The 27,308-nt window shown below is 49.0% G+C and overlaps 1 protein-coding gene across 3 annotated transcripts in view; it reads right to left on the bottom strand.

The window, feature by feature from the left end:
• The window catches only part of SUFU (SUFU negative regulator of hedgehog signaling), a 186,876-nt gene that overhangs the window by 30,417 nt on the left and 129,151 nt on the right, over nucleotides 1-27,308 (bottom strand). For 2 of the 3 annotated variants that reach the window (XM_063961924.1, XM_063961922.1), the window contains exons 5-7: nucleotides 12,242-12,327; nucleotides 5,424-5,496; nucleotides 4,835-4,991 (exon numbers count right to left, since the gene is read on the bottom strand). In XM_063961924.1, the coding sequence (XP_063817994.1) occupies nucleotides 4,835-4,991; nucleotides 5,424-5,496; nucleotides 12,242-12,327 (316 nt within the window). The remainder of the gene's footprint in view (nucleotides 1-4,834; nucleotides 4,992-5,423; nucleotides 5,497-12,241; nucleotides 12,328-27,308) is intronic. The other variant, XM_063961923.1, reaches the window with a different exon arrangement.

The following is a 27,308-nucleotide window of genomic DNA, read 5'->3' as shown; positions in this document are numbered from 1 at the left end:
GTTTGATCCCGACCAAGTAGCAGCTCGGCAAAGTTGTAAAGCCGAGACCCCTCGGGCAGCCGCCCAAGAAGAGCCCACCTTCCTCGTGGAATGGGCTTTTACTAATTTAGGATGCGGCAGTCCAGCCGCAGAATGTGCAAGCTGAATCGTGCTACAGATCCAGCGAGCAATAGTCTGCTTTGAAGCAGGAGCACCCAGCTTGTTGGTTGCATGCAGGATAAATAGCGAGTCAGTTTTTCTGACTCTAGCCGTCCTGGAAACAAAGTCTCAGGGCCCGGACTACGTCCAGCAACTTGGAATCCTCCAAGTCCCTAGTAGCCGCAGGCACCACAATAGGTTGGTTCAAATGAAACGATACCACCTTAGGGAGAAATTGGGGACGAGTCCTCCATTCTGCCCTGTCCATATGGAAGATCAGATATGGGCTTTTACATGACAAAGCCGCCAATTCTGACACACGCCTAGTCCAAGCTAAGGCCAAAAGCATGACCACTTTCCACGTGAGATATTTTAGCTCCACGGTCTTAAGTGGCTCAAACCAGTGGGATTTTAGGAATCCAACACACGTTAAGATCCCAAGGTGCCACTGGAGGCACAAAAGGGGCTGAATATGCAGCACCCCTGTAACAACGTCCAAACTTCAGGCAGTGAAGCCAGTTCTTTTTGAGAGAAAAAGGGATAGGGCCGAAATCTTGGCCTTTATGGATCCTAATTTTAGGCTCATAGTCACTCCTGACTGTAGGAAGTGCAGGAATCGACCCCCCTGGAATTCCTCTGTAGGGCCTTCCCGGCCACACACCAAGCAACCTATTTTCACCATATACAGTGAAAAAGTCTTGCTGTCACGTCTTTCCTAGCCTTTATCAGCGTAGGAATAACTGCATCCGGAATGCCCTTTTCCGCTAGGATCCGGCGTTCAACCGCCATGCCGTCCAACGCAGCTGCGGTAAGTCTTGGATCAGACAGGGTCCCTGTTGCAACATGTCCTGACAGAGGCAGAGGCCATGGGTCCTCTGAGAGCATTTCTTGCAGCTCCGGGTACCGAGTCCTTCTTGGCCAATCCGGAGCAAAGAATATTGTTCACACTCCTCCGTTTATTACAATTCTCAGCCCTTGGGTCTGAGAGGAAGAGGAGGGAATATATGGACCGACTGGAACACCCACGGTGTTACTAGTGCGACCACAGCTATCGCCTGAGAGTCCCTTGACCCAGCGTAAAACCTTTATTATCTTTTTATTGAGGTGGGACGCCATGTAGTCCACCTGAGGCAGTTTCCATCAATTTGCAAAACTGCGTGAATACTTCCTGATGAAGTCACCACTTTCCCGGGTGGAGGTCGTATCCACTCCCGGAATGAACACTGCTGACAGTGCGCTTACTTGATTCTCCGCCCAGCGAAGAATTCTGGTGGCTTCTACCCTCGCCACCCTGCTCCTTGTGCCGCCCTGGCGGTTTACATGAGCCCCTGCGGTCTGACTGGATCAGAACCGGTTGGTCGCGAAGCAGGAACTCCGCTTGACTTAGGGCGTTGTATATGGCCCTTAGTTCCAGGATATTGATGTGAAGGCACAACCTTGGAATTTTCTTCCCTGTGTAACTGCCCCCCACCTCGGAGGCTTGCATCCGTGGTCACCAGGACCCAGTCCTGAATGCCGAATCTGCGGCCCTCGAGAAGGTGAGCACTCCGCAGCCACCACAGGAGAGACACCCTGGCCCTGGAGGATAGGGTGATTAACCGATGCATCTGAAGATGTGATCCGGACCACTTGTCCAGTAAGTTCCATTGTCCTTGCATGGAACCAGCCGAAGGGGATGGCCTCGTATGATGCCATCATCCTTCCCAGGACTCGAGTGCAGTGATGCACTGACACCTGTTTTGGTTTTCAATGGATTCCTGACCAGTGTCATGAGCTCCTGAGCTCTCTCTATCGGGAGATAAACCCTCTTCTGGTCTGTGTCTAGGATCATGCCTAGGCGAGGCAGATGGGCTGTAGGAACCAACTGCGACCTCGGAATATATAGAATCCAGTCGTGTTGCCGTTTCACTTCCAGAGAAGGTGATACGCTGTCCAGCAACTGCTCTCTTGATCTCGCTTTTATGAGGAGATCATCCAAGTATGTGATAATAGTCACACCTTGCTTCCGCAGGAGCACCATCATATCCGCCATTACCTTGGTGAAATTGGTAATGACAATCCCGTACCGCAATTCTGAGGTACGCCTGATGAGGTGGATAAATGGGGACACGAAGGTATGCATCCCTTATGTCCCGATTCATTTCAGGCTTGCAATGACCGCTCTTAGCGATTCCATCATGAACCTGAACCTTTTCAGGTATATGTTCAGGGATTTTAATACAATATGGGTCTAACCGAACCGTCTGGTTTCGGGATTATAACATGGTCGAATAATAACACCCTCTTGTTGAAGGAGGGGACCCTTGACCACCACCTGTTGAAGATACAATTTACGAATTGCAGTTAACACTGGCTCCCTCTCTTGGGGGGAAGCCCGCCGGGTCCTCGGTGAGGGGGCATCTTCTCACAGTCCAGCCTGTATCCCTGCGATACAATTTCTATTGCCCAGGGATCTAACAGGGAGTGAACCCACTTGTGGCTGAACTTACGAAGGCGCGTCCCCACCAGGCCTAGCTCCGCCTGTGGAGCCCCAGCGACATGCGGTGGATTTTTGTAGAGGCCGGGGAGGACTTCTGTTCCTGGGGACTAGCTGTGTTGTACAGCTTCTTTCCTTTGAAGACAGTTCCCCCACCAGGCCCTTTGGAGAGACAGAGAGAGAGTATGCCAGCACACACCACAGCGCTATATAATACAGGGATGTACACTATACTGAGTGATTTTTCCCCTATAGCAGCTTATATACACAGTTTTGCGCCTAAATTTATGTGTCCCCCCCTCTCTTTTTTACCCTTTGTGTACCAGGATACTGCAGGGGAGAGCCTGGGGAGCTTCCTTCCAGCTGAGCTGTGAAGAGAAAATGGCGCCAGTGTGCTGAGGAAGAAGGCCCGGCCCCCTCAGCGGCGGGTTTCTGTCCTTTTATGTACTTTAATGGTGGGGGTTAATGCACATATACAGTTCATCAGACTGTATTATGTGCTTTTCGCCAAGTAATGTAATCTAATTGCTGCCCAGGGCGCCCCCCCCCCCAGCGCCCTGCACCCATCAGTGACCGGAGTGTGTGGTGTGCTAAGGGAGCAATGGCGCACAGCTGCAGTGCTGTGCGCTACCTTAATGAAGACCGGAGTCTTCAGCCGCCGATTTTCAACTTTTCTTCGTTCTTCTGGCTCTGCAAGGGGGACGGCGGCGCGGCTCCGGGACCGGACGACCGAGGCTGGGCCTGTGTTCGATCCCTCTGGAGCTAATGGTGTCCAGTAGCCTAAGAAGCCCAAGCTAGCTGCAAGCAGGTAGGTTCGCTTCTTCTCCCCTCAGTCCCTCGTAGCAGTGAGTCTGTTGCCAGCAGATCTCACTGAAAATAAAAAACCTAAATATACTTTCTTTTCTAAGAGCTCAGGAGAGCCCCTAGTGTGCAACCAGCTCGGCCGGGCACAGAATTCTAACTGAGGTCTGGAGGAGGGGCATAGAGGGAGGAGCCAGTGCACACCAGGTAGTCCTAATTCTTTCTTAGATGTGCCCAGTCTCCTTCGGAGCCCGCTATTCCCCATGGTCCTTACGGAGTTCCCAGCATCCACTAGGACGTCAGAGAAAAGGCAGGTAGAATACTTAAGTGTCATGTAAAGTCACAGCACTGACAACCAGGCGGCTTTACACAGGAGGATTTGCCCAAGCAGTCCCAGGAACAGTGAAGCTGAGAGATAATGGTGCCCAGACACTGACAGGGAGTGAGGGATTGACAGATATGCAGCTCCAGGGCAGGAATATTTGCGGGAAATGGCGCCCTGGGGCTGGGGGAGGGGCTTCATGTCTAAGCCTTAAACCCCTGCTGGCAAAACCACCGGGTACTGTGGGCTACTGAAATTGGTTTAGAGAGAAAACCTGACCTGCACCCATGCCCTGGTGATCTAGTGGGATCGCCTGTACTGCCACAGTGTCCACCGCCAGCGCGCGCGGCCCGCCTCTCACTGACCGCGCCGGATCGCGATAAAGACCGGGTCCCGCAAGCGGGACCCACTCACCACCTCCCGAAGCGCGGCCACGCGATCCCGGAGAGCCCCCGTCGTGTGTGCCTGACTGAGAAGAAAACCGGAGCCTCCTGCTGTAGTTACCAGACAACCAGGGTTCAGGAGTGTACAGCGCCGCTGGGGAGAGCTGGAGCTGCAGCAGTGAATGTCTCCTGACATTTACCACCGCTGCTGCCCTTGTAGTCTTCACTTTTTTCTTCAAAAAAAGCTCTTCTTAGGGCTGCCTGGAGCAGCCCCTCTGTTAAGTGCCTGCTTACTGCAGCACCAACTACAAAACTGAGCTCCTGTGCAGGGAGGCGGGGTTATAGAGGAGGCGGCGCTGTGCATTCTGGGAACAGTCAAAGCTTTGAGCCTGTTGGTGCCTCGGATCAAGATCCTACTCTACACCCCAGTGTCTATCCTTGTGGAGCCCAGTGTACCCCGCAGCAGAAAGCTAGTTTAGTTGGATATCTGCTCGCATCTCCGGAAGGGTGCGATCTGGTATCCTCTAGTCGGGCTGTAATTGAATAGCTGCAGAAACTCCTTCCCGTCGCTATTCATATCATATGAATTGAATAGAGGCCAATGTCTCTACAGTTCATGAGTTTCTATCCTTTTTACGGAGCAGTCAGTGCATTCAAAATTTGCAGTACTTCCACCAACATGGCAGCACACAATCATTATGTATCAGTATGTACCTTTACCAGACAACCGCCTTGGTTGCGTTCCAATACAAATACTTCTGCTGTCATCTTCATCCTCAGGGGGGCGGCTTAGATCATCCCAGGCACATTTCGCACTAACGCCACTGAGGTTCGAACCTTCTGATTCAATTCCCTTATCAACTCTCTCCTGCTTAAAAATAAAAGGGGATAAAACCATACCTTTGTGGGAGTTTACATGGGACTGCAGTCTCCTAAACCAATGCTTGTGTGATTGTCAAACCCAGATGTGGTCACATGATCAGGATTTTTTTTAAATAATATTAGCCAAATAAGCTACCTTCCCCCATCTGGTTCACGATCACCATTAAGGAGCAATGCTGGAGATATCTATGTGATTGATGTTTACATAAAATACATACAGTTCAAATTAGGCATTAAGCAGAAATCCCCCACAGACCTTTAAAAACAAAAATGTCAAAACTCACAAATGCTATGATGCTGTAAGATAAAATTTCAGTTTAATTTTTATAAGAATCACCCCTGGAGGATGAAAGACTTAATTCCCCTTACTACGCAAGGAGAAGGATGGAAACCCCATTTACAGTACTATGTGGTAACTTACTTGCAGATGAGGATCAATCTCAAAAATGGTCTCTCCTCTCCGCATATCTGTTATCAGCCAAGGTCCGCCCGCTCTGTGAAGAGAAATATAAGTACTTTTAGCAGGTGAAGAATGAAGGTCTACATTCATACGCAGGCTTCTGCCTAGCAGTATATCAGTGTTTCCCAATTCTAGTCCTCAGGGATCCCTAACAGTGCATGTATTACAGATTTCCAAGTTGGTAAGCTGACGCACAGGTGTGCTCAATACTGGCTGACATTTTAAATGATTTACAAGTGGCGATAATTTTTTCCTTTGTGATACTGAGGATATCTGTAAAACATGCACAGTTTAGGGGTCCCTGAGGACAGGACACGAGAAAATAAGATTTTAAACCTACCGGTAAATCTTTTTCTCCTAGTCCGTAGAGGATGCTGGGGACTCCATAAGGACCATGGGGAATAGACGGGCTCCGCAGGAGACATGGGCACTAAAAAGAACTTTAGGTATGGGTGTGCACTGGCTCCTCCCTCTATGCCCCTCCTCCAGACCCCAGTTAGAGAAACTGTGCCCAGAGGAGACGGACAGTACGAGGAAAGGATTTTTGTTAATCTAAGGGCAAGATTCATACCAGCCCACACCATCCACACCGTATAACATGGAATATACGAACCAGTTAACAGTATGAAACAAAACAGCATCAGCCCGAGACTAATTAAAACTGTAACATAACCCTTATGTAAGCAAACTATAAACAAGTCTTGCAGAATTTAGTCCGCACTGGGACGGGCGCCCAGCATCCTCTACGGACTAGGAGAAAAAGATTTACCGGTAGGTTTAAAATCTTATTTTCTCTTACGTCCTAGAGGATGCTGGGGACTCCGTAAGGACCATGGGGATTATACCAAAGCTCCAACACAGGCGGGAGAGTGCGGATGACTCTGCAGCACCGAATGAGCAAACATGAGGTCCTCCTCAGCCAGGGTATCAAACTTGTAGAACTTTGCAAAAAAGTGTTTGAACCCGACCAAGTCGCTGCCCGGCAAAGCTGTAACGCCGAGACGCCTCTGGCAGCCGCCCAAGAAGAGCCCACCTTCCTAGTGGAATGTGCTTTTACCGAATTCGGTAACGGCAATCCAGCCGTAGAATAGGCCTGCTGAATCGTGTTACAGATCCAGCGAGCAATAGTCTGTTTAGACGCAGGAGCGCCAACCTTGTTGGCTGCATATAGGATAAACAGGGCCTCTGTCTTCCTAACCCGAGCCGTTCTGGCCACATACATTTTCAATGCCCTGACCACATCCAGGGACTCTGAATCCTCCACGTCCCTTGTAGCCACAGGCACCACAATAGGTTGGTTCATATGAAAAGAAGAAACCACCTTAGACAAAAATTGAGGACGAGCCCGCAACTCAGCTCTATCCACATGGAAAATCAGGTAAGGGCTTTTGTGAGACAAAGCCGCCAACTACGACACTCGCCGTGCCGACGCCAAGGCCAATAGCAGGACCACTTTCCAAGTGAGATACTTTAATTCAACTGTCTGAAGAGGCTCAAACCAGTGAGACTTAAGGAACCGTAACACCACATTAAGGTCCCATGGTGCCACCGGGGGCACAAAAGGAGGCTGGATATGAAGCACCCCTTTCACAAAAGTCTGGACTTCTGGAAGAGTAGCCAATTCCTTTTGAAAGAAAATGGATAGGGCCGAAATCTGAACCTTAATGGAGCCTAATTTTAGGCCCAAATTCACTCCAGTTTGTAGGAAGTGAAGAAAAAGGCCCAGATGGAATTCTGCCGGAGGAGCAGTCTTGGCTTCGCACCAAGACACATACTTCCTCCAGATACGGTGATAATGTTTCGATGTCACCTCCTTCCTAGCCTTTATCAGAGTAGGAATGACCTCCTCCGGAATGCCATTCTCCGCTAGGATCCTGCTTTCAACCGCCATGCCGTCAAACGCAGTCGCGGTAAGTCCTGGAATAGACAGGGCCCTTGTTGTAACAGGTCTTCCCTGAGAGGAAGAGGCCACGGATCTTCGGTGAGCATCTGCTGCAGATCCGGATACCAGGCCCTTTGAGGCCAATCTGGAACAATGAGAATTGTCCGAATTCCTCTTCGCCTTATGATTCTCAGTATCTTTGAGATGAGAGGAAGAGGGGGGAACACATAGACCGACTGAAACACCCATGGTGTCACCAGTGCGTCCACTGCAAACGCCTGAGGGTCCCTTGACCTGGCGCAATATCTTGGAAGTTTTTTGTTGAGGCGTGAAGCCATCATGTCTATTTGAGGCAGTCCCCACTGACTTACAACCTCTGCGAAGACTTCTTGATGAAGTCCCCACTCTCCTGGATGCAGATCGTGTCTGCTTAGGAAGTCTGCTTCCCAGTTGTCCACTCCCGGAATGAAGACTGCTGTCAGAGCGCTTACATGACTCTCCGCCCATCGAAGAATCCTTGAGACTTCTGCCATTGCCACTCTGCTCCTCGTGCCGCCTTGGCGGTTTACATGAGCCACTGCTGTGATGTTGTCTGACTGAATTAGAACCGGTAGACCTTGAATTAAGGTCTCCGCCTGACGAAGGCCGTTGTATATGGCCCTTAATTCCAGAACGTTGATGTGTAGACAAGCTTCCTGGCTTGACCACAGACCCTGGAAGCTTCTTCCCTGTGTGACTGCTCCCCATCCTCGGAGGCTCACGTCCGTGGTCATCAGAACCCAGTCCTGGATGCCGAACTTGCGACCCTCTAGAAGGTGAGAACTCTGTAGCCACCACAGGAGAGACACCCTGGCCCTGGGGGACAGATGGATCATTTGATGAATCTGTAGGTGTGACCCCGACCACTTGTCCAGAAGGTCCCACTGAAAAGTCCTGGCATGGAACCTGCTGAATGGAATGGCCTCGTAAGACGCCACCATTTTTCCCAGCACTCGAGTGCAGTGATGTACCGACACCCTGTCCGGCCTCAACAGGTCCCTGACCAAGCTTTGAAGTTCCTGGGCCTTTTCCATGGGGAGGAAGACCCTCCTTTGTTCCGTGTCCAGAATCATGCCTAAGAAAGGCAATCGGGTCGTTGGAACTAACTGTGACTTTGGTAGATTTAGAATCCAACCGTGTTGTTGTAACACCCTCAGGGAGAGTGATACGCTGTCTAGCAATCGTTCTCTCGATCTCGCTTTTATCAGGAGATCGTCCAAGTACGGATTAATTGTGACCCCCTGCTTGCGCAGGAGCACCATCATCTCTGCCATTAAATTGGTAAAAATCCTCGGGGCCGTGGAAAGCCCAAACGGCAACGTCTGAAATTGGTAATGACAATCCTGCACTACAAATCTCAGGAACGCCTGATGAGGTTGATAAATGGGGACATGAAGGTCTGCATCCTTTATGTCTAGGGACACCATATAATCTCCCTCTTCCAGACTTGCGATGACCGCCCTGAGCGATTCCATCTTGAACTTGAACATCTTTCAGTATAGGTTTAAGGATTTTAAATTCAGAATTGGTCTGACCGAACCGTCCGGTTTCGGGACCACAAACAGGGTTGAGTAATAGCCCATCCCCTGCTGCTGCAGGGGAACTTTGACCACCACTTGTTGAAGGCACAACTTTTGAATTGCCGCCAAAACTACCTCCCTCTCTGGGGAAGAAGTCGGCAGTGCCGATTTGAAAAACCGGCGAGGAGGCACCTCTTCGAATTCCAGCTTGTACCCCTGGGAAACAATGTCTATTGCCCAGGGGTCCACCCGAGAATGAACCCAGACCTGGCTGAAAAGACGTGCCCCCACAGGAGCGAACTCCACCCGCGGAGCCCCAGCGTCATGCAGTGGATTTAGTAGAAGCCGGGGAGGACTTTTGTTACTGGGAACTGGCTGTAGCTGGCAGCTTTTTCCCCTTGCCCTTACCTCTGGCAAGAAAGGAAGATCCCCGAGCTCTCTTGGATTTATGCGGCCGAATGGACTGCATCTGATAATGTGGCGCTTTCTTAGGCTGTGAGGAAACATAAGGTAAAATAAGTTGATTTACCAGCAGTAGCTGTGGAGACTAGATCCGCGAGACCTTCCCCAAACAACTCCTCACCCTTGTAAGGTAAAACCTCCATATGCCGTTTCGAGTCGGCATCACCAGTCTGTCGGGTCCACAGTGCTCGCCTGGCAGAAATCGCCATAGCGTTCGCTCTGGACCCCAGTATGCCTATATCCCTCTGAGCCTCTCTCATATAAAAGGACCGCATCCTTAATATGGCCCAGGGTCAATAAAATAGTTTCCTTATCCATCGTATCCATATCAGCAGATAAGGTATCGGTCCACGCTAGTACAGCGCTACAAACCCAAGCCGACGCTATTGCCGGTCTGAGTAATGTACCGGTATGTGTGTAAATTGACTTCAAGGTAGTTTCCTGCTTGCGGTCAGCAGGATCCCTGAGGGCAGCGGTATCCTGAGACGGCAGCGCCACCTTTTTGGAAAGGCGCGTCAACGCCTTGTCCACCCGTGGGGAGGATTCCCACCGTATCCTGTCCTTGATGGGGAAAGGATACGCCATAAGAATCCTTTTGGGAATCTGCAGTTTCTTATCTGGAGTTTCCCAAGCACTTTCAAATAACTCCTTTAATTCAAAGGAAGGTGGAAAAGTAACCTCAGGCTTCTTTTCTTTAAACATGTGGATCTTAGGATTAGGCACCGCGGGGTCATCTATAATATGCAGCACATCCTTTATAGCAATAAGCATATAATGAATACTCTTTGCCAACTTTGGCTGCAACCTCGCATCATCATAATCGACACTAGAGTCAGAATCTGTGTCGGTATCTGTGTCAACTATCTGAGAAAGTGGGCGCTTTTGAGACCCCGAAGGCCCCTGTGACATAGGGAAAGGCAGGGTCTGACCCACCGTACCGTCCCTGGACTCTGCTTTGTCCAAACGTTTGTGCAATAAATTCACATTTGCATTTAAAATATTCCACATATCCATCCAGTCATGTGTCGGCGTTGCCAACGGCGACACCACACTCATGCGCTCCACCTCATCCCTAGGAGAACCTTCCGCTTCAGACATGCCGACACGCACGTACTGACACACCACACACTCAGGGAAAGCTCTATCTGGAGACAGTTTCCCCACAAGGCTCTTTGGAGAGACAGAGAGAGAGTATGCCAGCACACACCCAGCACCAATAACCCTGGAAAAACAACAATATACCCAGATATAGCGCTTTTTATATATATTCACTGTGCCAAATTATGTGCGCCCTCCCCCCCCGCCCTTCTTTAAAACCCTCTGTCACCGGTGATCAGCAGGGGAGAGTCCAGTGAGCCAGCTTATCAGCATGTGCTGTGGAGAAAATGGCGCTGGTGAGTGCCGAGGAAGAAGCCCCGCCCCCTCAGTGGCGGGCTTCGGTCCTGCTTTTTTAAAACAAACTGGTGGGGATACTCTGAAATACCACTAAATAGTGTAAATCTAATCATAGCCAGTCCTAGAGGTATACATTGCTGCCCAGGGTGCCCCCCGCGCCCTGCACCCCACAGTGTGCGCTGTGTGTGTGTTCTGTGTGGGAGCAATGGCGCGCAGCGTCACCGCTGCGCGTTACCTCATTGAAGATCTGAAGTCTTCTGCCGCCTCTGAAGTCTTCTATCTTCTTATACTCACCCGGCTTCTATCTTCCGGCTCTGCGAGGACGACGGCGGCGCGGCTCCAGGCCGAACCGCTAGGGGAGACCTGCGTTCTGACTCCCTCTGGAGCTAATGGTGTCCAGTAGCCTAAGAAGCAGAGCCTAGCATTTAAGTAGGTCTGCTTCTCTCTCCTCAGTCCCACGATGCAAGGAGCCTGTTGCCAGCAGGTCTCCCTGAAAATAAAAAACCTAACAAAATACTTTCTTTCAGGAAGTTCAGGAGAGCTCCCTGTAGTGCACCCAGTCTCCTCTGGGCACAGTAGATAAACTGGGGTCTGGAGGAGGGGCATAGAGGGAGGAGCCAGTGCACACCCATACTTAAAGTTCTTTTTAGTGCCCATGTCTCCTGCGGAGCCCGTCTATTCCCCATGGTCCTTACGGAGTCCCCAGCATCCTCTAGGACGTAAGACAAACACTGCTATTCAGTGTTAAAAGAACAGCAATAGCCATGACAACTTACAGATGTGTCCACATATCAAGCCGCCCTGCACGTTAAACAGCCCTTCTAGTCACGTCATGCAGCGGCATAACTTGGTAGCGCAGAGCGTCTACGTGCAAATATTTCCATGAAATATGCATGTTATATGCAAACAGCATATGATTAAGATGACATGTCGATATTCTATGTGTGGCAGTGTCTATCTGCATATGAAATGGTATGTTACAGCGTTTCCCTAGAAAATCCTGTAATGTAGCATTTCGTATGCAGTTACAGCCACAGACACAGAATATAGACATGCTGCATATCATTTTAATCAGCAGAGTCTGCTTGTGTGTCCTGTTCATAGTGATGTCAATAAGACGCATTTCGGCAAAAAAAAAAAAAGAAGAAGACCGGTGCTAACTGAGTAGCTCACTCATACCAGGCATTCCCCGCTACATGGTGTATTGATGCTAGCTGTATGAGGCCACATCTGTAGAGGCCTTAATTCATATTATCATTTAAGGAAGTAGTCACAGACACAGAGTTCACATCACAAACAGAAGATGTATGCGAACATGAGATGTCAATTATTAAACATATAAATGTATAGTAATGTCAATTATTATACCTACATATGCAAAAAGTTAAAAATGCAGCAAAAGTGATAAACAAAAAAAAAAAAAAGAAAGGATTTGGTTTATTTTATTTAAAATAATTCTTTGTACGCTGCATTTTACTTACACTGGTACAGTCCGCAGAAGTTCTAATATTCCCTGTCCATTCCACTGCTGAGCTGCATGTAGTTCCTCAGTGCAAACACCAACTATCTAACAGGAAGACCAAACACATAAAAGTTATAATGGATATGGCAACTATGCATATAAAAATCAAAAACAGACAAAGCGGTAAGAGTGTCCTGGTAGTACCCTACTATGCATGAGATTCAGAGCCCCATAGTGCACACTGGTCCAGCCAGACGGCAATAGGAATAAGTAATTTTGGGGGTTGGTCACCCAACCACACAGCAATGTTGGGTTAGGAGACAGATGGTTATTAGAGTATGGAAATAGACTATCTGTAAGCTTGCGTGGGCAGTGTAGATGGGTGGTAAACTGGCAGAACAGACCAGGTGATAAAGAAAGTAGTTCTAAAATTGAATTAGTTAATGCGACCGATACATCAGTTGGCAGAATTCACAAAGCCAATGAATTTTGTAGATTGGTGGATCCCGATGATTGGAAAAATATTACATGTTAAAAATCCCTGTCTAGCCATCATTTTGGGGTCAAAATTTAAGCTGTACAAAAAAAAAAAAAAAAGGGAGTATAACTGTCAGGTGCAATCAGCTGCTGTGTTAGTAAATCCCTAAACAAATGTTTCACACCATTTCCAATATACAACAGGTAAAAAAGACTGGCAAATACATTACACCACACGCTGAAGTAAATGAACCAGTCCTTCCCGTATTAAGATTCTCAGGAGGGCTGGTTTTCCCCATAACACAGATTTTTTGAAAGGCACAAATGGCCATTGGTGTAGTATGTCAAAAGGTTATTGGCGTTTGTATCCACCCTCGTGTTCTGAATCGATTTTAAAGGGCCCCATACACTACAACGATAAGTCGGAGGTGATTTCCCTTGAACCCTCCTGGGAGTGGTTCCATACGATTTGGTACATTTTGATATATCTTATGCGATCCCAGCCATGCCTGCGAGAACAGACATATCATGAGTGCAGCACTACCTATCTAGGGGAGCCAATCCGACCCTCACGAGAACGCGCATCAGATTGGAAACACATCCAAAATGCCCGATTTCACCCGATATATTGGCCCGAAATTGGATGAAATCAGGCATTATCGTTCTAGTGTATGGGGCCCTTTAGATTTGGCTGCATGGAGGTCATTGCAGACTTTTGTGAGGGCAGTTGCAGTGGAAGGGAGAGAACGGAAACCAGGCTGGAATAGGTCAAGCAGTGAGCAGGAGGAAAGAAAGGCAGTGAGGCGGTTATAGACAATACGCTCAAGGAGTTTGGAGGCAAAAGGGAGGAGAGAGGTCGGTAGTTGGAGAGAATGTTTGGATCAAGGGTAGGTTTTTTTTAAGAATAGGGGAGACATGTTTCCTGCAAACTTTTATCTTCTAGCATGTAACAGGAACTGTTTTATAACATAACACACAAAACTTATATTTCTCCTAATACAGTTTCTCATGGGCTTAATCCCATCTGATAGTTGTCCCAAATGTACTCGGGGTCTTGCAGATTTATACCATCGCTTTTGGGACTGTCCAATAATTAGGGGATTTTAGTTAAGGGTCAAACGTGATGCTGAAACTGCATTAATTATGTCCCTCTTTTCCCTGAGTGGGCCATTTTTGGATTCCCGCCAAAATCCCAACATATTACCAAGGTAGGGAAGAAGATGCTTTTAGCCATAAGCTCGGCAGCTAAAAAAAAATTGCAAAATTGGATACATCCTAACACTCCGTCTTTTTCCATATATAAAGAGAAGCTTCATAACATTTTTAGAATGGATTGGGTGGAAACCATGTTCGAAAAAGAAAAACGGATGGATCCGTTCTTTGATGTCTGGGAAAGTTATATTGCAACACAAACTTTCAGTACGTGAGGGAATCCACAGAAGTCTACGTCTGACTTCATGGTATAGGTTACTTATCCTGGACGGAGATCCTCCCATTTCTCTTGATTAATTTGCTCCCTCAAATTTCATTTTGGTGGGGGAGGTGAGCGTCACACATTTTTCTGGATTTAGATCGACCGTGTGTTCTACACTCTGTGATTAATACACAGCATTTCAGTATTCTCCTTGCAATCGATTGTTATTAAATGAACCTACACGGCAATATATGTAATGTTAATATTTTATTGTACTCACTCTGTACATACATGTCCTGTGAATGACGTGTTTTTATTCATGCTTCAATAAAAAAAAAAAAAAAGAAGAATAGGGGAGACAAGGGCATGCTTGAAGAAGGCAGAGGGGGCAGTGCCTGATGAGAGAGCGATTGGGAGGGTAGCCAAGATGGGAACAGGCAGGAGAGAGGTAGCATAGGAGGTGGGAGGGGATACGGTCAAGCGGGGATGTGGTGGGGGGGAGGAACGGATGAAGGTCAGATACATGGGAGAAAGATGTAAGAGTTGGTGAAAGAGAAGGGGAGGGGTGGTATGGGATGGGTGGTTGCTGGTCTGGTGATGTGATGTCCTGATGTACAGGGTCAATCTTGGATGTAAAATAAGTGGCAGACAACGAGCAATGAGTCAAGAGCAGACAATGAGGATGGGAGAGGAGGTGGTGGTGGGCAGAGGAAGGAGTTGACAGTGGCAAAGAGGTGATGAGAAATTTGAAGTATGATTGTTTAGCGAGGGAAATGGCAGCAATGAAGAACGAGAGCATAAGTATCACAGACTCTCTTAAGCTGGGCAAAAACGTGATTCAACCAATTTGTCTGAGCGACCATTTTTATCCGATTTCCAGTATTTGGGAGCAAATGGCCGATTGTCATTTGCTCCCATACATTACCAGATTTTCATTCCAACTAGTGCACAGATGGTCTGCCAGACAATTGTATGACCAGCTTTAGGGGGTGATTCCGAGTTGTTCGCTCGCTAGCTGCTTTTAGCAGCATTGCACACCCTAAGCCGCCGCCTACTGGGAGTGTATCTTAGCTTAGCAGAATTGCGAACGAAAGTTTAGCAGAATTGCGAATAGAATATTCTTAGCAGTTTCTGAGTAGCTCGAGACTTACTCACAAATAGCGATCAGTTCAGTCAGTTTCGTTCCTGGTTTGACATCACACACACGCCCAGCGTTCGGCCAGCCACTCCCCCGTTTCTCCAGACACTCCCGCGTTTTTCCCTGGCACGCCTGCGTTTTTCCGTACACTCCCAGAAAACGGCCAGTTTCCGCCCAGAAACACCCAATTCCTGTCAATCACACTACGATCACTTCAACGATGAAAAATCTTCGTTCGGGCGTGAGTAAATCTACTAAGTTTTGTGTAAAAATACTAACCGCATGCGCACTGCGAACCATGAGCATTTTTGCCTTAATCGCTGCGTTGAGAAAATCGTCAACGAGCGAACAACTCGGAATGACCCCCTTAGTCACATCAGTTTATGCTGCACTGTTGGTTGAGGCAGGGAAGGGGTTAACAAAACATCCAGGTGATAATAAGACTCATAGGGAAAGCAGTGTCTTGGGGAACTCTTCCCCCATACACCATGGCAGGTCCCTGATAACAGGCTGGAAACTAGAGACATATAACATATAAAAATATATCACAAGGAAGCGCATATATATATATTGAGTTTGATTAAAAATTATTATATTTTTTATTTAATGATTCATTTTCTTAATAATGCACAGCATAATATATAAAGCTTTAAAACACACCAAATACTGCAGTATAAAAGTCCAGTAAACTGTAACATTATTAGTATTACCGTCCAAGTAACCGTAAACCGCTGGAGCTCCAATGAGGATATTCTTTAAGCACACATAGTGCTATTTATGTAACTGCCCGGTGAAGGACTGGTTAATTTGTAATAAAATACGTTGTTACTTTGTATCCATAAGCCAGAGGAATAGACTTTGTAGGAACTACAAGTGTTCACAGTGTGCCTGCCGCACAGCAGCTAGTGTCCCCTTCTCTCCCCACCGCCAATGATTATCGCTCACCACAGCCGTATATTGAAACCTCAGTGCGGCTTGATCTTGAACGGTTTGTGCCGAAGTTCTCTGGCGGGAGCGGCGGTAACAGCAGCGTCCACGGAGGGAGGGTGCAAACTCTCAAAGCTGATTTTAAATGATTCCTCCAAGACGTCCTCTGGCATAGAGGAGTTCAGGACAGCCTGCAGGTGTTTGTATGGAATCCTTAACGCGTTTCTCCGTGCTTCCAATCTCACGGTTTCATCAGAAGGTCCCCGCGCCCCTCCCCCCCCCCCCTCCTCCTCTGGGTCCCTCATCTCAATTCGACTTTTTAAAAGTCAAATTGAGATGATTGAATAGGGGTTGTCGGATCCATTCCGACAATAGGATGTCGGAATGGATCCAACCCTAACTGAATATACCCCAAAGTCTCTCCCTATTGTCCCTGAAATTGTTTGAACAGAACAAAACCTAAAAAAAAAAAAAAAAAAAAGTACTAAAGAATGCAGATGTGGACCCGATCCATTGTCAATTTTTGGAGGGATACTGAGATAGTGAAACCTTTGTTTTCTGATGGCTCAATGTACACAAAAAATAGGATTTTAATACCTATCGGTATATCCTTTTCTCCTAGTCCGTAGAGGATGCTGGGGACACCAAAAGGACCATGGGGCATATACAGATCTGCAGGAGACATGGGCACACTAAAAATAAAAAAACTTTTACTGGGTGTGAACTGGCTCCTCCCTCTATGCCCCTCCCCCAGACCTCAGTTATAGGAACTGTGCCCAGGAGAAACGGACATTTCGAGGAAAGGATTTTTGTTAAACTAAGGGCGAGAAACATACCAACCCACACCACAAACATACCGTACAACTGGAGCAACAGGAAACCAGATAACAGTATGAACTAACAGCAGCAACAAGCTGAATACAACTGATACACAAACCTCGTGTAACCGAAAATAACCAGCATCAAAACAACTGCAAGGAACAGTCCACACTGGGATGGGCGCCCAGCATCCTCTACGGACTAGGAGAAAAGGATTTACCGGTAGGTATTAAAATCCTATTTTCTCTTACGTCCTAGAGGATGCTGGGGATTCTAAAAGGACCATGGGGTCTATACCAAAGCTTCAGACCGGGCAGGAGAGTGCGGACAACTCTGCAGCACCGATTGAGCAAACATAAGGTCCTCATCAGCAGGGTATCAAACTTGTAGAATCTAGCAAAAGTGTTTGAACCCGACCATGTAGCTGCTCAGCAAAGTTGAAGCGCCGAGATCCCTCGGGCAGCCGCCCAAGATGAGCCCACCTTCCTGGTAGAATGGGCCTTCACTGACTTCGGCAACGGTAGCCCAGCTGAAGAATGAGCGTGCTGAATCGTATTACAAATCCAGCGTGCAATAGTCTGCTTAGAAGCAGGATTTCCAATCTTGTTGGAAGCATACAGGACAAACAGAGCCTCTGTTTTTCTAGTAAGAGCCGTTCTGGCGACATAAATTTTCAAAGCTCTTACAACATCAAGAGATTTTGGGACTGCCACAGCATCCATAGCAACAGGTACCACAATAGGTTGATTTATGTGAAACGAAGAAACCACCTTCGGCAGAAATTGTTGACGAGTCCTCAATTCCGCTCTATCCACATGAAAAATCAAATATGGGTTCTTGTGAGATAAAGCCGCCAACTCGGACACTCGTCTGGCAGACGCCAAAGCCAAAAGCATGACCACTTTCAAAGTGAGAAACTTCAACTCAACCTTACGCAAAGGTTCAAACCAGTGAGACATAAGAAACTGCAACACCACTTCAAGATCCCACGGTGCCACGGGTGGCACAAATGGAGGATGGATATGCAGCACTCCCTTCACGAAAGTCTGAACCTCAGGAAGGACGGACAATTCTTTTTGAAAGAAGATAGATAAAGCCGAAATATGCACTTTGATGGAACCCAATTTCAGGCCTGCATCCACGCCTGCCTGTAAAAAAATAAGAATTTACTCACCGGTAATTCTATTTCTCGTAGTCCGTAGTGGATGCTCGGTACTCCGTAAGGACCATGGGGAATAGACGGGCTCCGCAGGAGACTGGGCACTCTAAAGAAAAGATTAGGTCCTATCTGGTGTGCACTGGCTCCTCCCTCTATGCCCCTCCTCCAGACCTCAGTTAGGGAAACTGTGCCCGGAAGAGCTGACACTACAAGGAAAGGATTTGGAATCCAGGGTAAGACTCATACCAGCCACACCAATCACACCGTACAACTCGTGATAACTATACCCAGTTAACAGTATGAACAATAACTGAGCCTCTCTCAACAGATGGCTCATACAATAACCCTTTAGTTAAGCAATAACTATATACATGTATTGCAGAGAGTCCGCACTTGGAACGGGCTCCCAGCATCCACTACGGACTACAAGAAATAGAATTACCGGTGAGTAAATTCTTATTTTCTCTGACGTCCTAGTGGATGCTGGGTACTCCGTAAGGACCATGGGGATTATACCAAAGCTCCCAAACGGGCGGGAGAGTGCGGATGACTTTGCAGCACCGAATGAGCAAACTCAAGGTCCTCCTCAGCCAGGGTATCAAACTTGTAGAATTTTGCAAACGTGTTTGATCCCGACCAGGTAGCAGCTCGGCAAAGTTGTAAAGCCGAGACCCCTCGGGCAGCCGCCCAAGAAGAGCCCACCTTCATCGTGGAATGGGCTTTGACTGATTTAGGATGCGGCAGTCCAGCCGCAGAATGTGCAAGTTGAATCGTGCAACAGATCCAGCGAGCAATAGTCTGCTTAGAAGCAGGAGCACCCAGCTTGTTGGGTGCATGCAGGATAAACAGCGAGTCAGTTATTCTGACTCTAGCCGTCCTGGAAACATAGATTTTCAGGGCCCGGACTACGTCCAGCAACTTGGAAGCCTCCAAGTCCCGAGTAGCCGCAGGCACCACAATAGGTTGGTTCAAATGAAACGTTGATACCACCTTAGGGAGAAATTGGGGACGAGTCCTCAATTCTGCCCTGTCCATATGGAAGATCAGATAGGGGCTTTTACATGACAAAGCCGCCAATTCTGACACACGCCTAGCCGAAGCCAAGGCCAAAAGCATGACCACTTTCCACGTGAGATATTTCAACTCCACGGTCTGAAGTGGCTCAAACCAATGTGAGTTTAGGAAATCCAACACAACGTTGAGATCCCAAGGTGCCACTGGGGGCACAAAAGGGGGCTGAATATGCAGCACACCCTTAACAAACGTCTGAACTTCAGGCAGTGAAGCCAGTTCTTTCTGAAAGAAAATAGACAGGGCCGAAATCTGGACTTTAATGGATCCCAATTTTAGGCCCATAGTCACTCCTGACTGTAGGAAGTGCAGAAATCGACCCAGCTGAAATTCTTCTGTTGGGGCCTTCATAGCCTCACACCAAGCAACATATTTTCGCCATATGCGGTGATAATGTTTTGCTGTCACATCCTTCCTAGCTTTTATCAGCGTAGGAATGACTTCAACCGGAATGCCCTTTTTCATCAGGATCCGGCGTTCAACCGCCATGCCGTCAAACGCAGCCGCGGTAAGTCTTGGAACAGACAGGGCCCCTGCTGTAGCAGGTCCTGTCAGAGGCAGTGGCCAAGGGTCCTCTGAGATCATTTCTTGCAGTTCCGGGTACCAAGTCCTTCTTGGCCAATCCGTAACTACGAGAATAGTTCTTACTCCTCTCTTTCTTATTATCCTCAGTACCTTTGGTATGAGAGGAAGAGGAAGGAACACATAAACCGACTGGTACACCCACGGTGTCACTAGAGCGTCCACAGCTATCGCCTGAGGGTCCCTTGATCTGGGGCAATATCTTTTTAGCTTTTTGTTGAGGCGGGACGCCATCATGTCCACCTGTGGCCTTTCCCAATGATTTACAATCAGCTGGAAGACTTCTGGATGAAGTCCCCACTCTCCCGGGTGGAGGTCGTGCCTGCTGAGGAAGTCTGCTTCCCAGTTGTCCACTCCCGGAATGAACACTGCTGACAGTGCTATTACGTGATTTTCCGCCCATCGGAGAATCCTTGTGGCTTCTGCCATCGCCATCCTGCTTCTTGTGCCGCCCTGACGGTTTACATGGGCGATCGCCGTGATGTTGTCTGACTGAATCAGCACCGGCTGGTTTTGAAGCGGGGGTCTTGCCTGACTTAGGGCATTGTAAATGGCCCTTAGTTCTAGAATATTTATGTGTAGGGAAGCTTCCTGACTCGACCATTGTCCTTGGAAGCTTCTTCCCTGAGTGACTGCCCCCCAACCTCGGAGGCTTGCATCCGTGGTCACCAGGACCCAGTCCTGTATGCCGAATCTGCGGCCCTCGAGTAGATGAGCATGTTCTGTGTCCAAAATCATACCCAGGAACAGCAGACGCGTCGTAGGAACCAGCTGCAACTTCGGGATATTCAGAATCCAGCCGTGCTGTTGTAGCACTTCCTGAGATAGTGCTACTCCGACCAACAACTGCTCCCTGGACCTCGCCTTTATAAGGAGATCGTCCAAGTACGGGATAATTATAACTCCCTTCTTTCGAAGGAGTATCATCATTTCGGCCATTACTTTGGTAAATACCCTTGCGGTGCCGTGGACAGACCAAACGGCAACGTCTGGAATTGGTAATGGCAGTCCTGTACCACAAAACGGAGGTACACCTGGTGAGGTGGGTAAATGGGGACATGTAGGTAAGCATCCTTGATGTCCAGTGATACCATGTAATCCCCCTCTTCCAGGCTTGCAATAACCGCCCTGAGCGATTCCATTTTGAACTTGAACTTCCTTATATAAGTGTTCAAGGATTTCAAATTTAGAATGGGTCTCACCGAACAGTCTGGTTTCGGTACCACAAACATTGTGGAATAGTAACCCCGTCCCTGTTGAAGGAGGGGAACTTTTATTATCACCTGCTGGAGGTACAGCTTGTGAATTGCCGCCAGTACTACCTCCCAGTCCTGGGGAGTAGCTGGCAAGGCTGATTTGAGGTAACGGCGAGGGGGAGACGTCTCGAATTCCAGCTTGTATCCCTGAGATACCACTTGTAGAACCCAGAGATCCACCCGTGAGCGAACCCACTGGTCGCTGAAATTCCGGAGACGGGCCCCCACCGCGCCTGGCTCCACCAGTGGAGCCCCAGCGTCATGCGGTGGACTTAGTGGAAGCAGGGGAGGATTTTTGTTCTTGGGAACTGGCTGTATGGTGCAGCTTTTTCCCTCTACCCCTGCCTCTGGGCAGAAAGGACGCGCCTTTAACCCGCTTGCCTTTCTGGGGCCGAAAGGACTGTACCTGATAATACGGTGCTTTCTTAGGCTGTGAGGGAACCTGAGGTAAAAATGTCGACATCCCAGCTGTTGCTGTGGAAACGAGGTCCGAGAGACCATCCCCAAACAATTCCTCACCCTTGTAAGGCAAAACCTCCATGTGCCTTTTAGAATCCTCATCACCTGTCCACTGCAGAGTCCATAATACTCTCCTGGCAGAAATGGACATTGCATTAATTCTAGATGCCAGCCGGCAAATATCCCTCTGTGCATCTCTCATATATAAGACGACGTCTTTAATATGCTCTATGGTTAGCAAAATCGTATCCCTGTCGAGGGTATCAATATTTTCCGACAGGGTATCGGACCAAGCTGCTGCAGCACTACACATCCAAGCTGAAGCAATTGCAGGTCTCAGTATAGTACCTGAGTGTGTATATACAGACTTCAGGATAGCCTCCTGCTTTCTATCCGCAGGCTCCTTTAAGGCGGCCGTATCCTGAGACGACAGTGCCACCTTTTTTGACAAGCGTGTGAGCGCCTTAGCCACCCTCGGGGATGTCTCCCAACGTAACCTGTCCTCTGGCGGGAAAGGGTACGCCATCAGTAACTTTTTAGAAATCACTAGTTTCTTATCGGGGGAAGCCCACGCTTCTTCACACACTTCATTCAACTCATCTGATGGGGGAAAAACCACTGGTTGCTTTTTCTCCCCAAACATAATACCCTTTTTAGTGGTACCTGGGTTAATATCAGAAACGTGCAACACATTTTTCATTGCCGTAATCATGCAACGGATGGCCCTAGTGGAATGTATATTAGTCTCGTCCTCGTCGACACTGGAGTCAAACTCTGTGTCGACATCCGTGTCTGCCATCTGAGGTAGCGGGCGTTTTTGAGCCCCTGATGGCCTTTGAGACGCCTGGGCAGGCACTGGCTGAGAAGCCGGCTGTCCCACAGCTGTTATGTCATCCAACCTTTTATGCAAGGAGTTGACACCACATCTATCGGCACCTGCTCCGCCTCCACATAAGCCTCCTCATCAAACATGTCGACACAGCCGTACCGACACACCGCACACACACAGGGAATGCTCTGACTGAGGACAGGACCCCACAAAGTCCTTTGGGGAGACAGAGAGAGAGTATGCCAGCACACACCACAGCGCTATATAATCAGGGATTTACACTAACACAAAGTGATTTTTCCCTATAGCTGCTTTACATATACAGTTTGCGCCTAAATTTAGTGCCCCCCCCTCTCTTTTTTACCCTTTGAGCCTGGAAACTGCAGGGGAGAGCCTGGGGAGCTGTCTTCCAGCGGAGCTGTTAAGAGGAAATGGCGCCAGTGTGCTGAGGGAGATAGCCCCGCCCCCTTCTCGGCGGACTTCTCCCGCTCTTATATTAATATTATGGCAGGGGATTTTTGCACATATATAGGCTTTTAGACTATATTATGTGCTGTTTGCCAATGTAAGGTGTGCATAGGGAGCAATGGCGCACAGCTGCAGTGCTGTGCGCTACCTTAATGAAGACCGGAGTCTTCAGCTACCGATTTCCAGGATGTTCTTCTTGCTTCTGGCTCTGCAAGGGGGACGGCGGCGCGGCTCCGGGACCGGACGACCGAGGCTGGGCCTGTGTTCGATCCCTCTGGAGCTAATGGTGTCCAGTAGCCTAGAAGCCCAAGCTAGCTGCAAGCAGGTAGGTTCGCTTCTCTCCCCTAAGTCCTTCGTAGCAGTGAGTCTGTTGCCAGCAGATCTCACTGAAAATAAAAAACCTAACAAATACTTTCTTTACTAGAAGCTCAGGAGAGCCCCTAGTGTGCAACCAGCTCGAGCCGGGCACAGATTCTAACTGAGGTCTGGAGGAGGGGCATAGAGGGAGGAGCCAGTGCACACCAGATAGGACCTAATCTTTCTTTTAGAGTGCCCAGTCTCCTGCGGAGCCCGTCTATTCCCCATGGTCCATACGGAGTACCCAGCATCCACTAGGACGTCAGAGAAATGGAGGAAACGACCCAAGTGAAACTCCTCCGCAGGAGCGGCTTTGGTTTCACACCACGACACATAACTTCCCCAAATACGGTGATAATGTTTCGCCGTGACCGCCTTCCTAGTCTTAAGGAGAGTGGGGATGACCTCCCCGGGAATACCCTTCCGGGCTAGGATCTGGCTTTCAACTTCCACGCCGTCAAACGCAGCCGCGGTAAGTCCAGGAACACGCAGGGCCCCTGCAGTAACAGGTCCTCTCTTAGAGGAAGCGGCAAGGGATCTTCCACTAGTAATTCCTGAAGATCCGGATACCAGGCCCTCCGAGGCCAATCTGGAGCAACGAGTATAGCCTGAACCCTTGTTCGTCTTATGATCCTCAACACCTTTAGAATGAGAGGAAGCGGAGGGAACACATACCCCGACTGAAACACCCACGGAGTTACCAGGGCATCCACCGCACAGGCTTGGCGGTCCCTCGACCTGGAACAATACTTCGGAGGCTTCTTGTTGAGGCAAGACGCCATCATATCTATCAGAGGAATTCCCCAACGCCTTGTCACTTCTGCAAATACCTCTTGATGAAGAGCCCACTCTCCTGGATGGAGATCATGTCTGCTGAGGAAGTCTGCTTCCCAGTTGTCCACGCCCGGGAGGAAGACTGTTGACAGAGCGCTCACTTGCTGTTCCGCCCAGCGGAGAATTCTTGTGGCTTCCGCCATTGCCGCCCTGCTCCTTGTTCCGCCTTGGCGGTTTACGTACGCCACCGCTGTTATATTGTCCGACTGGATCAGTACAGGGAAACCCTGAAGAAGGTTCTTCGCTTGCAGGAGGCCGTTGTAAATGGCTCTTAATTCAAGAACATTTTTTGTGGAGACAAGATTCCTGGCTTTACCATTTTCCCTGGAAACTTCTTCCTTGCGTGACTTAGCAACTGTTCTCTTGATCTCGCCTTTATCCTGAGATCGTCCAAGTACGGGATAATTGTGAACCCTTGCTTGCGAAGGAGTACCATAATTTCCGCCATAACCTTGGTGAAAACCCTCGGGGCCGTGGAAAGCCCAAACGGCAACATCTGAAATTGGTAATGACAATCCTGTACCGCAAATCTCAGGAAGGCCTGATGAGGATATATCGGGACGTGTAAGTAGGCATCCTTTATGTCGACTGACGCCATAAAGCTGGAGATCACAGCTCGAAGAGATTCCATCTTGAACTTGAAAGTTTTCAAGTGTGGATTGAGGGTTCAGAATCGGTCTGACCGAGCCGTCCGGCTTCAGCACGACAAAGAGGCTCGAATAGAACCCTTTCCCCCGTTGGGACGGGCACAACGACCCTCTGTTGACACAGCTTTTGTATCGCAGCATTTACTACAGGTCGGGTATCCGTTATCCGGACACCCGTTAACCGAAATATTCCGAAAACCGGAATATTTCAGTCCTGTAGCGACGTCATGACGTCACTGGAGTCTGCGGCCAATCACAGACAGGTGGGGGAGTGGCTTTGCAGCCATTCCCTCACCGCCGCTGACTCCCAGTACCCGCCGCTGACCCCTCGGACTCCCCCACTGATGCGCCAGATCCCCGGGACCCCTCACCGTCGTGCTGGGCTCACGGCAGTCCCCCCTGCCAACTCGCTGGACCCCTGAAGCCCATACAGATAACAGGTCATCTGTTATCCGGAAAAATCCCATATCCGGAATGCTCCTGGTCCCGAGCATTCCGGATATGGGATACTCAACCTGTACTACTCTTTCTGGAAGAGAAACTGGAAGGGCGACTTGAAAAAGCGGCGGGGGGGCATCTCCTGAAACTCCAGTTTGTACCCTTGGGACACTATGTCTAAAACCCAAAGATCCAGGGCCGATTGAAACCAGACCTGACTGAAGACTCGGAGCTGGCCCCGCACCGGCACGGACTCCCGCAGGGGAGCCCCAGCGTCATGCAGTGGACTTGGTAGAGGCGGGGGAGGACTTTTGGTCCTGGGCGCCTGACACTGCAGGCGACCTTTTTCCCCTTCCTCTACCCTTTGAAGCGAGGAAGGACGAACCCCTACCTCTTTTGTATTTATTAGGCCGTAAGGACTGCATCTGCTGATGGGGCACCTTTTTCTGTTGTGTGGGAACATAAGGAAGAAAAGATGACTTACCCGCAGTAGCGGTAGACACCAGGTCAGCAAGGCAGTCACCAAACAAGACACTACCTTTAAAGGGGAGAGCTTCCATATTTTTCTTGGAGTCGGCATCAGCATTCCATTGATGAGTCCACAGCGCCCTCCTGGCCGAGACCACCATGGCATTGGCTCTTGATCCCAAGAGGCCAACATCCCTCGCCGCATCCTTTAGGTAATCTGCAGCGTCCTCGATATAACCAAGAGTCAAAAGAATGTTATCCTTATCAAGGGTATCCATATCAGAAGCCAAATTATCAGCCCGTTTAGCAATAGCACTACTCACCCATACCGACGCCACAGCAGGTCTGAGCAATGCACCAGTATTAACGAAAATGGCCTTCAATGTTGTCTCCAGCTTGCGATCCGCCGGTTCCTTGAGAGCAGCATTGTCAGGAGACGGCAGCGCCACCTTCTTGGACAATCGGGATAGAGCCTTGTCGACATTGGGAGACGACTCCCATTTCTCCCTGTCATCAGAGGGGAAAGGATATGCCATAAATATTCTCTTGGGAATCTGCCACCTCTTTACGGCAACTCCCAAGCCTTTTCACAAAGAGCGTTCATTTCATGAGAGGGGGGAAACTTCACCTCAGGCTTTTTCCCTTTAAATAAACAAACCCTCGTGTCTGGAACAGCAGGTTCCTCAGAGATATGTAAAACATCTTTAATAGCCACGATCATGTACTGAATACTCCTAACTACCCTTGGGTGTAAAGTAGCCTCATTGAAATCGACATCGGAATCAGAGTCCGTGTCGGCATCTGTATCTACCATCTGGGTAAATGAACGTTTCTGTGACCCCGAGGGGGTCTGTACCTGAGACAAAGCATCCTCCATGGATTTCCTCCATGTTTGTGTCTGAGAATCAGATTTATCCAGCCTCTTAGACAACAAAGCCACATTTGCATTCAGTGTACTCAACATATTCACCCAATCAGCAGTCGGCTGTGCCGACAGAGTCATTCCCAAATCCTTTTCTGCGCCCCCAGTAACTTCCTCCGGGGAGGAACACTCAGCCTCAGACATGTCAAAAACGTAGTACCGACACACCCACACTCCCAAAACAAGGGGACAGACCCACTGGGGAGCCTACAGAGAGAAACACAGAGGGAGTATGCCAGCTCACACCCCAGCGCCCATTTACTACTGGTTAGCGCTGTCATTAACAATAAAAAGCACCAAATTGTATGTGCCCCCCCCCCCCCCCTTCCCGTTTTACTTCCTTGTTACTTTGAAGGAGCTTGGAGGTCCGGGCCAGCGTCTCTGCAGCGGCTGTGGAGAGAGAGAAAATGGCGCTGGTGAGCTGTGCGGCTAAGCCCCGCCCCTTCCCGGCGCGCTGCAGTCCTGCTCAAATTTGAAATATTTATACTGGCGGGGGTATTGTATACGGTGCCCGGGCACCGAATATGCCTTTTGCCAGTCAGATTGACCCCAGTAACTGCTGCCCAGGGCGCTCCCCCCCAGCGCCCTGTACGTGCCGTTAGTGATGTGTGTGGGAGCATGGAGCGCAGCGCTACCGCTGCGCTGTACCTCCGTTACTGAAGTCTTCTGCCGTCTGATGTCTTCTGTTCTTCTAATACTCACCCGGCTTCTTTCTTCTGGCTTCTGTGAGGGGGGTGACGGCGCAGCCCCGGGAACAAGCAGCTAGGAAAACCAAGTGATCGAACCCTCTGGAGCTAATGGTGTCCAGTAGCCTAAGAAGC

The sequence above is a fragment of the Pseudophryne corroboree genome, chromosome 3 (assembly GCF_028390025.1).
Source record: "Pseudophryne corroboree isolate aPseCor3 chromosome 3, aPseCor3.hap2, whole genome shotgun sequence".
In the NCBI taxonomy this organism is placed as follows: domain Eukaryota; kingdom Metazoa; phylum Chordata; class Amphibia; order Anura; family Myobatrachidae; genus Pseudophryne; species Pseudophryne corroboree.
The sequence above is the reverse complement of the archived record's forward strand: the minus strand, read 5'-3'. Positions and strand labels throughout refer to the sequence as shown.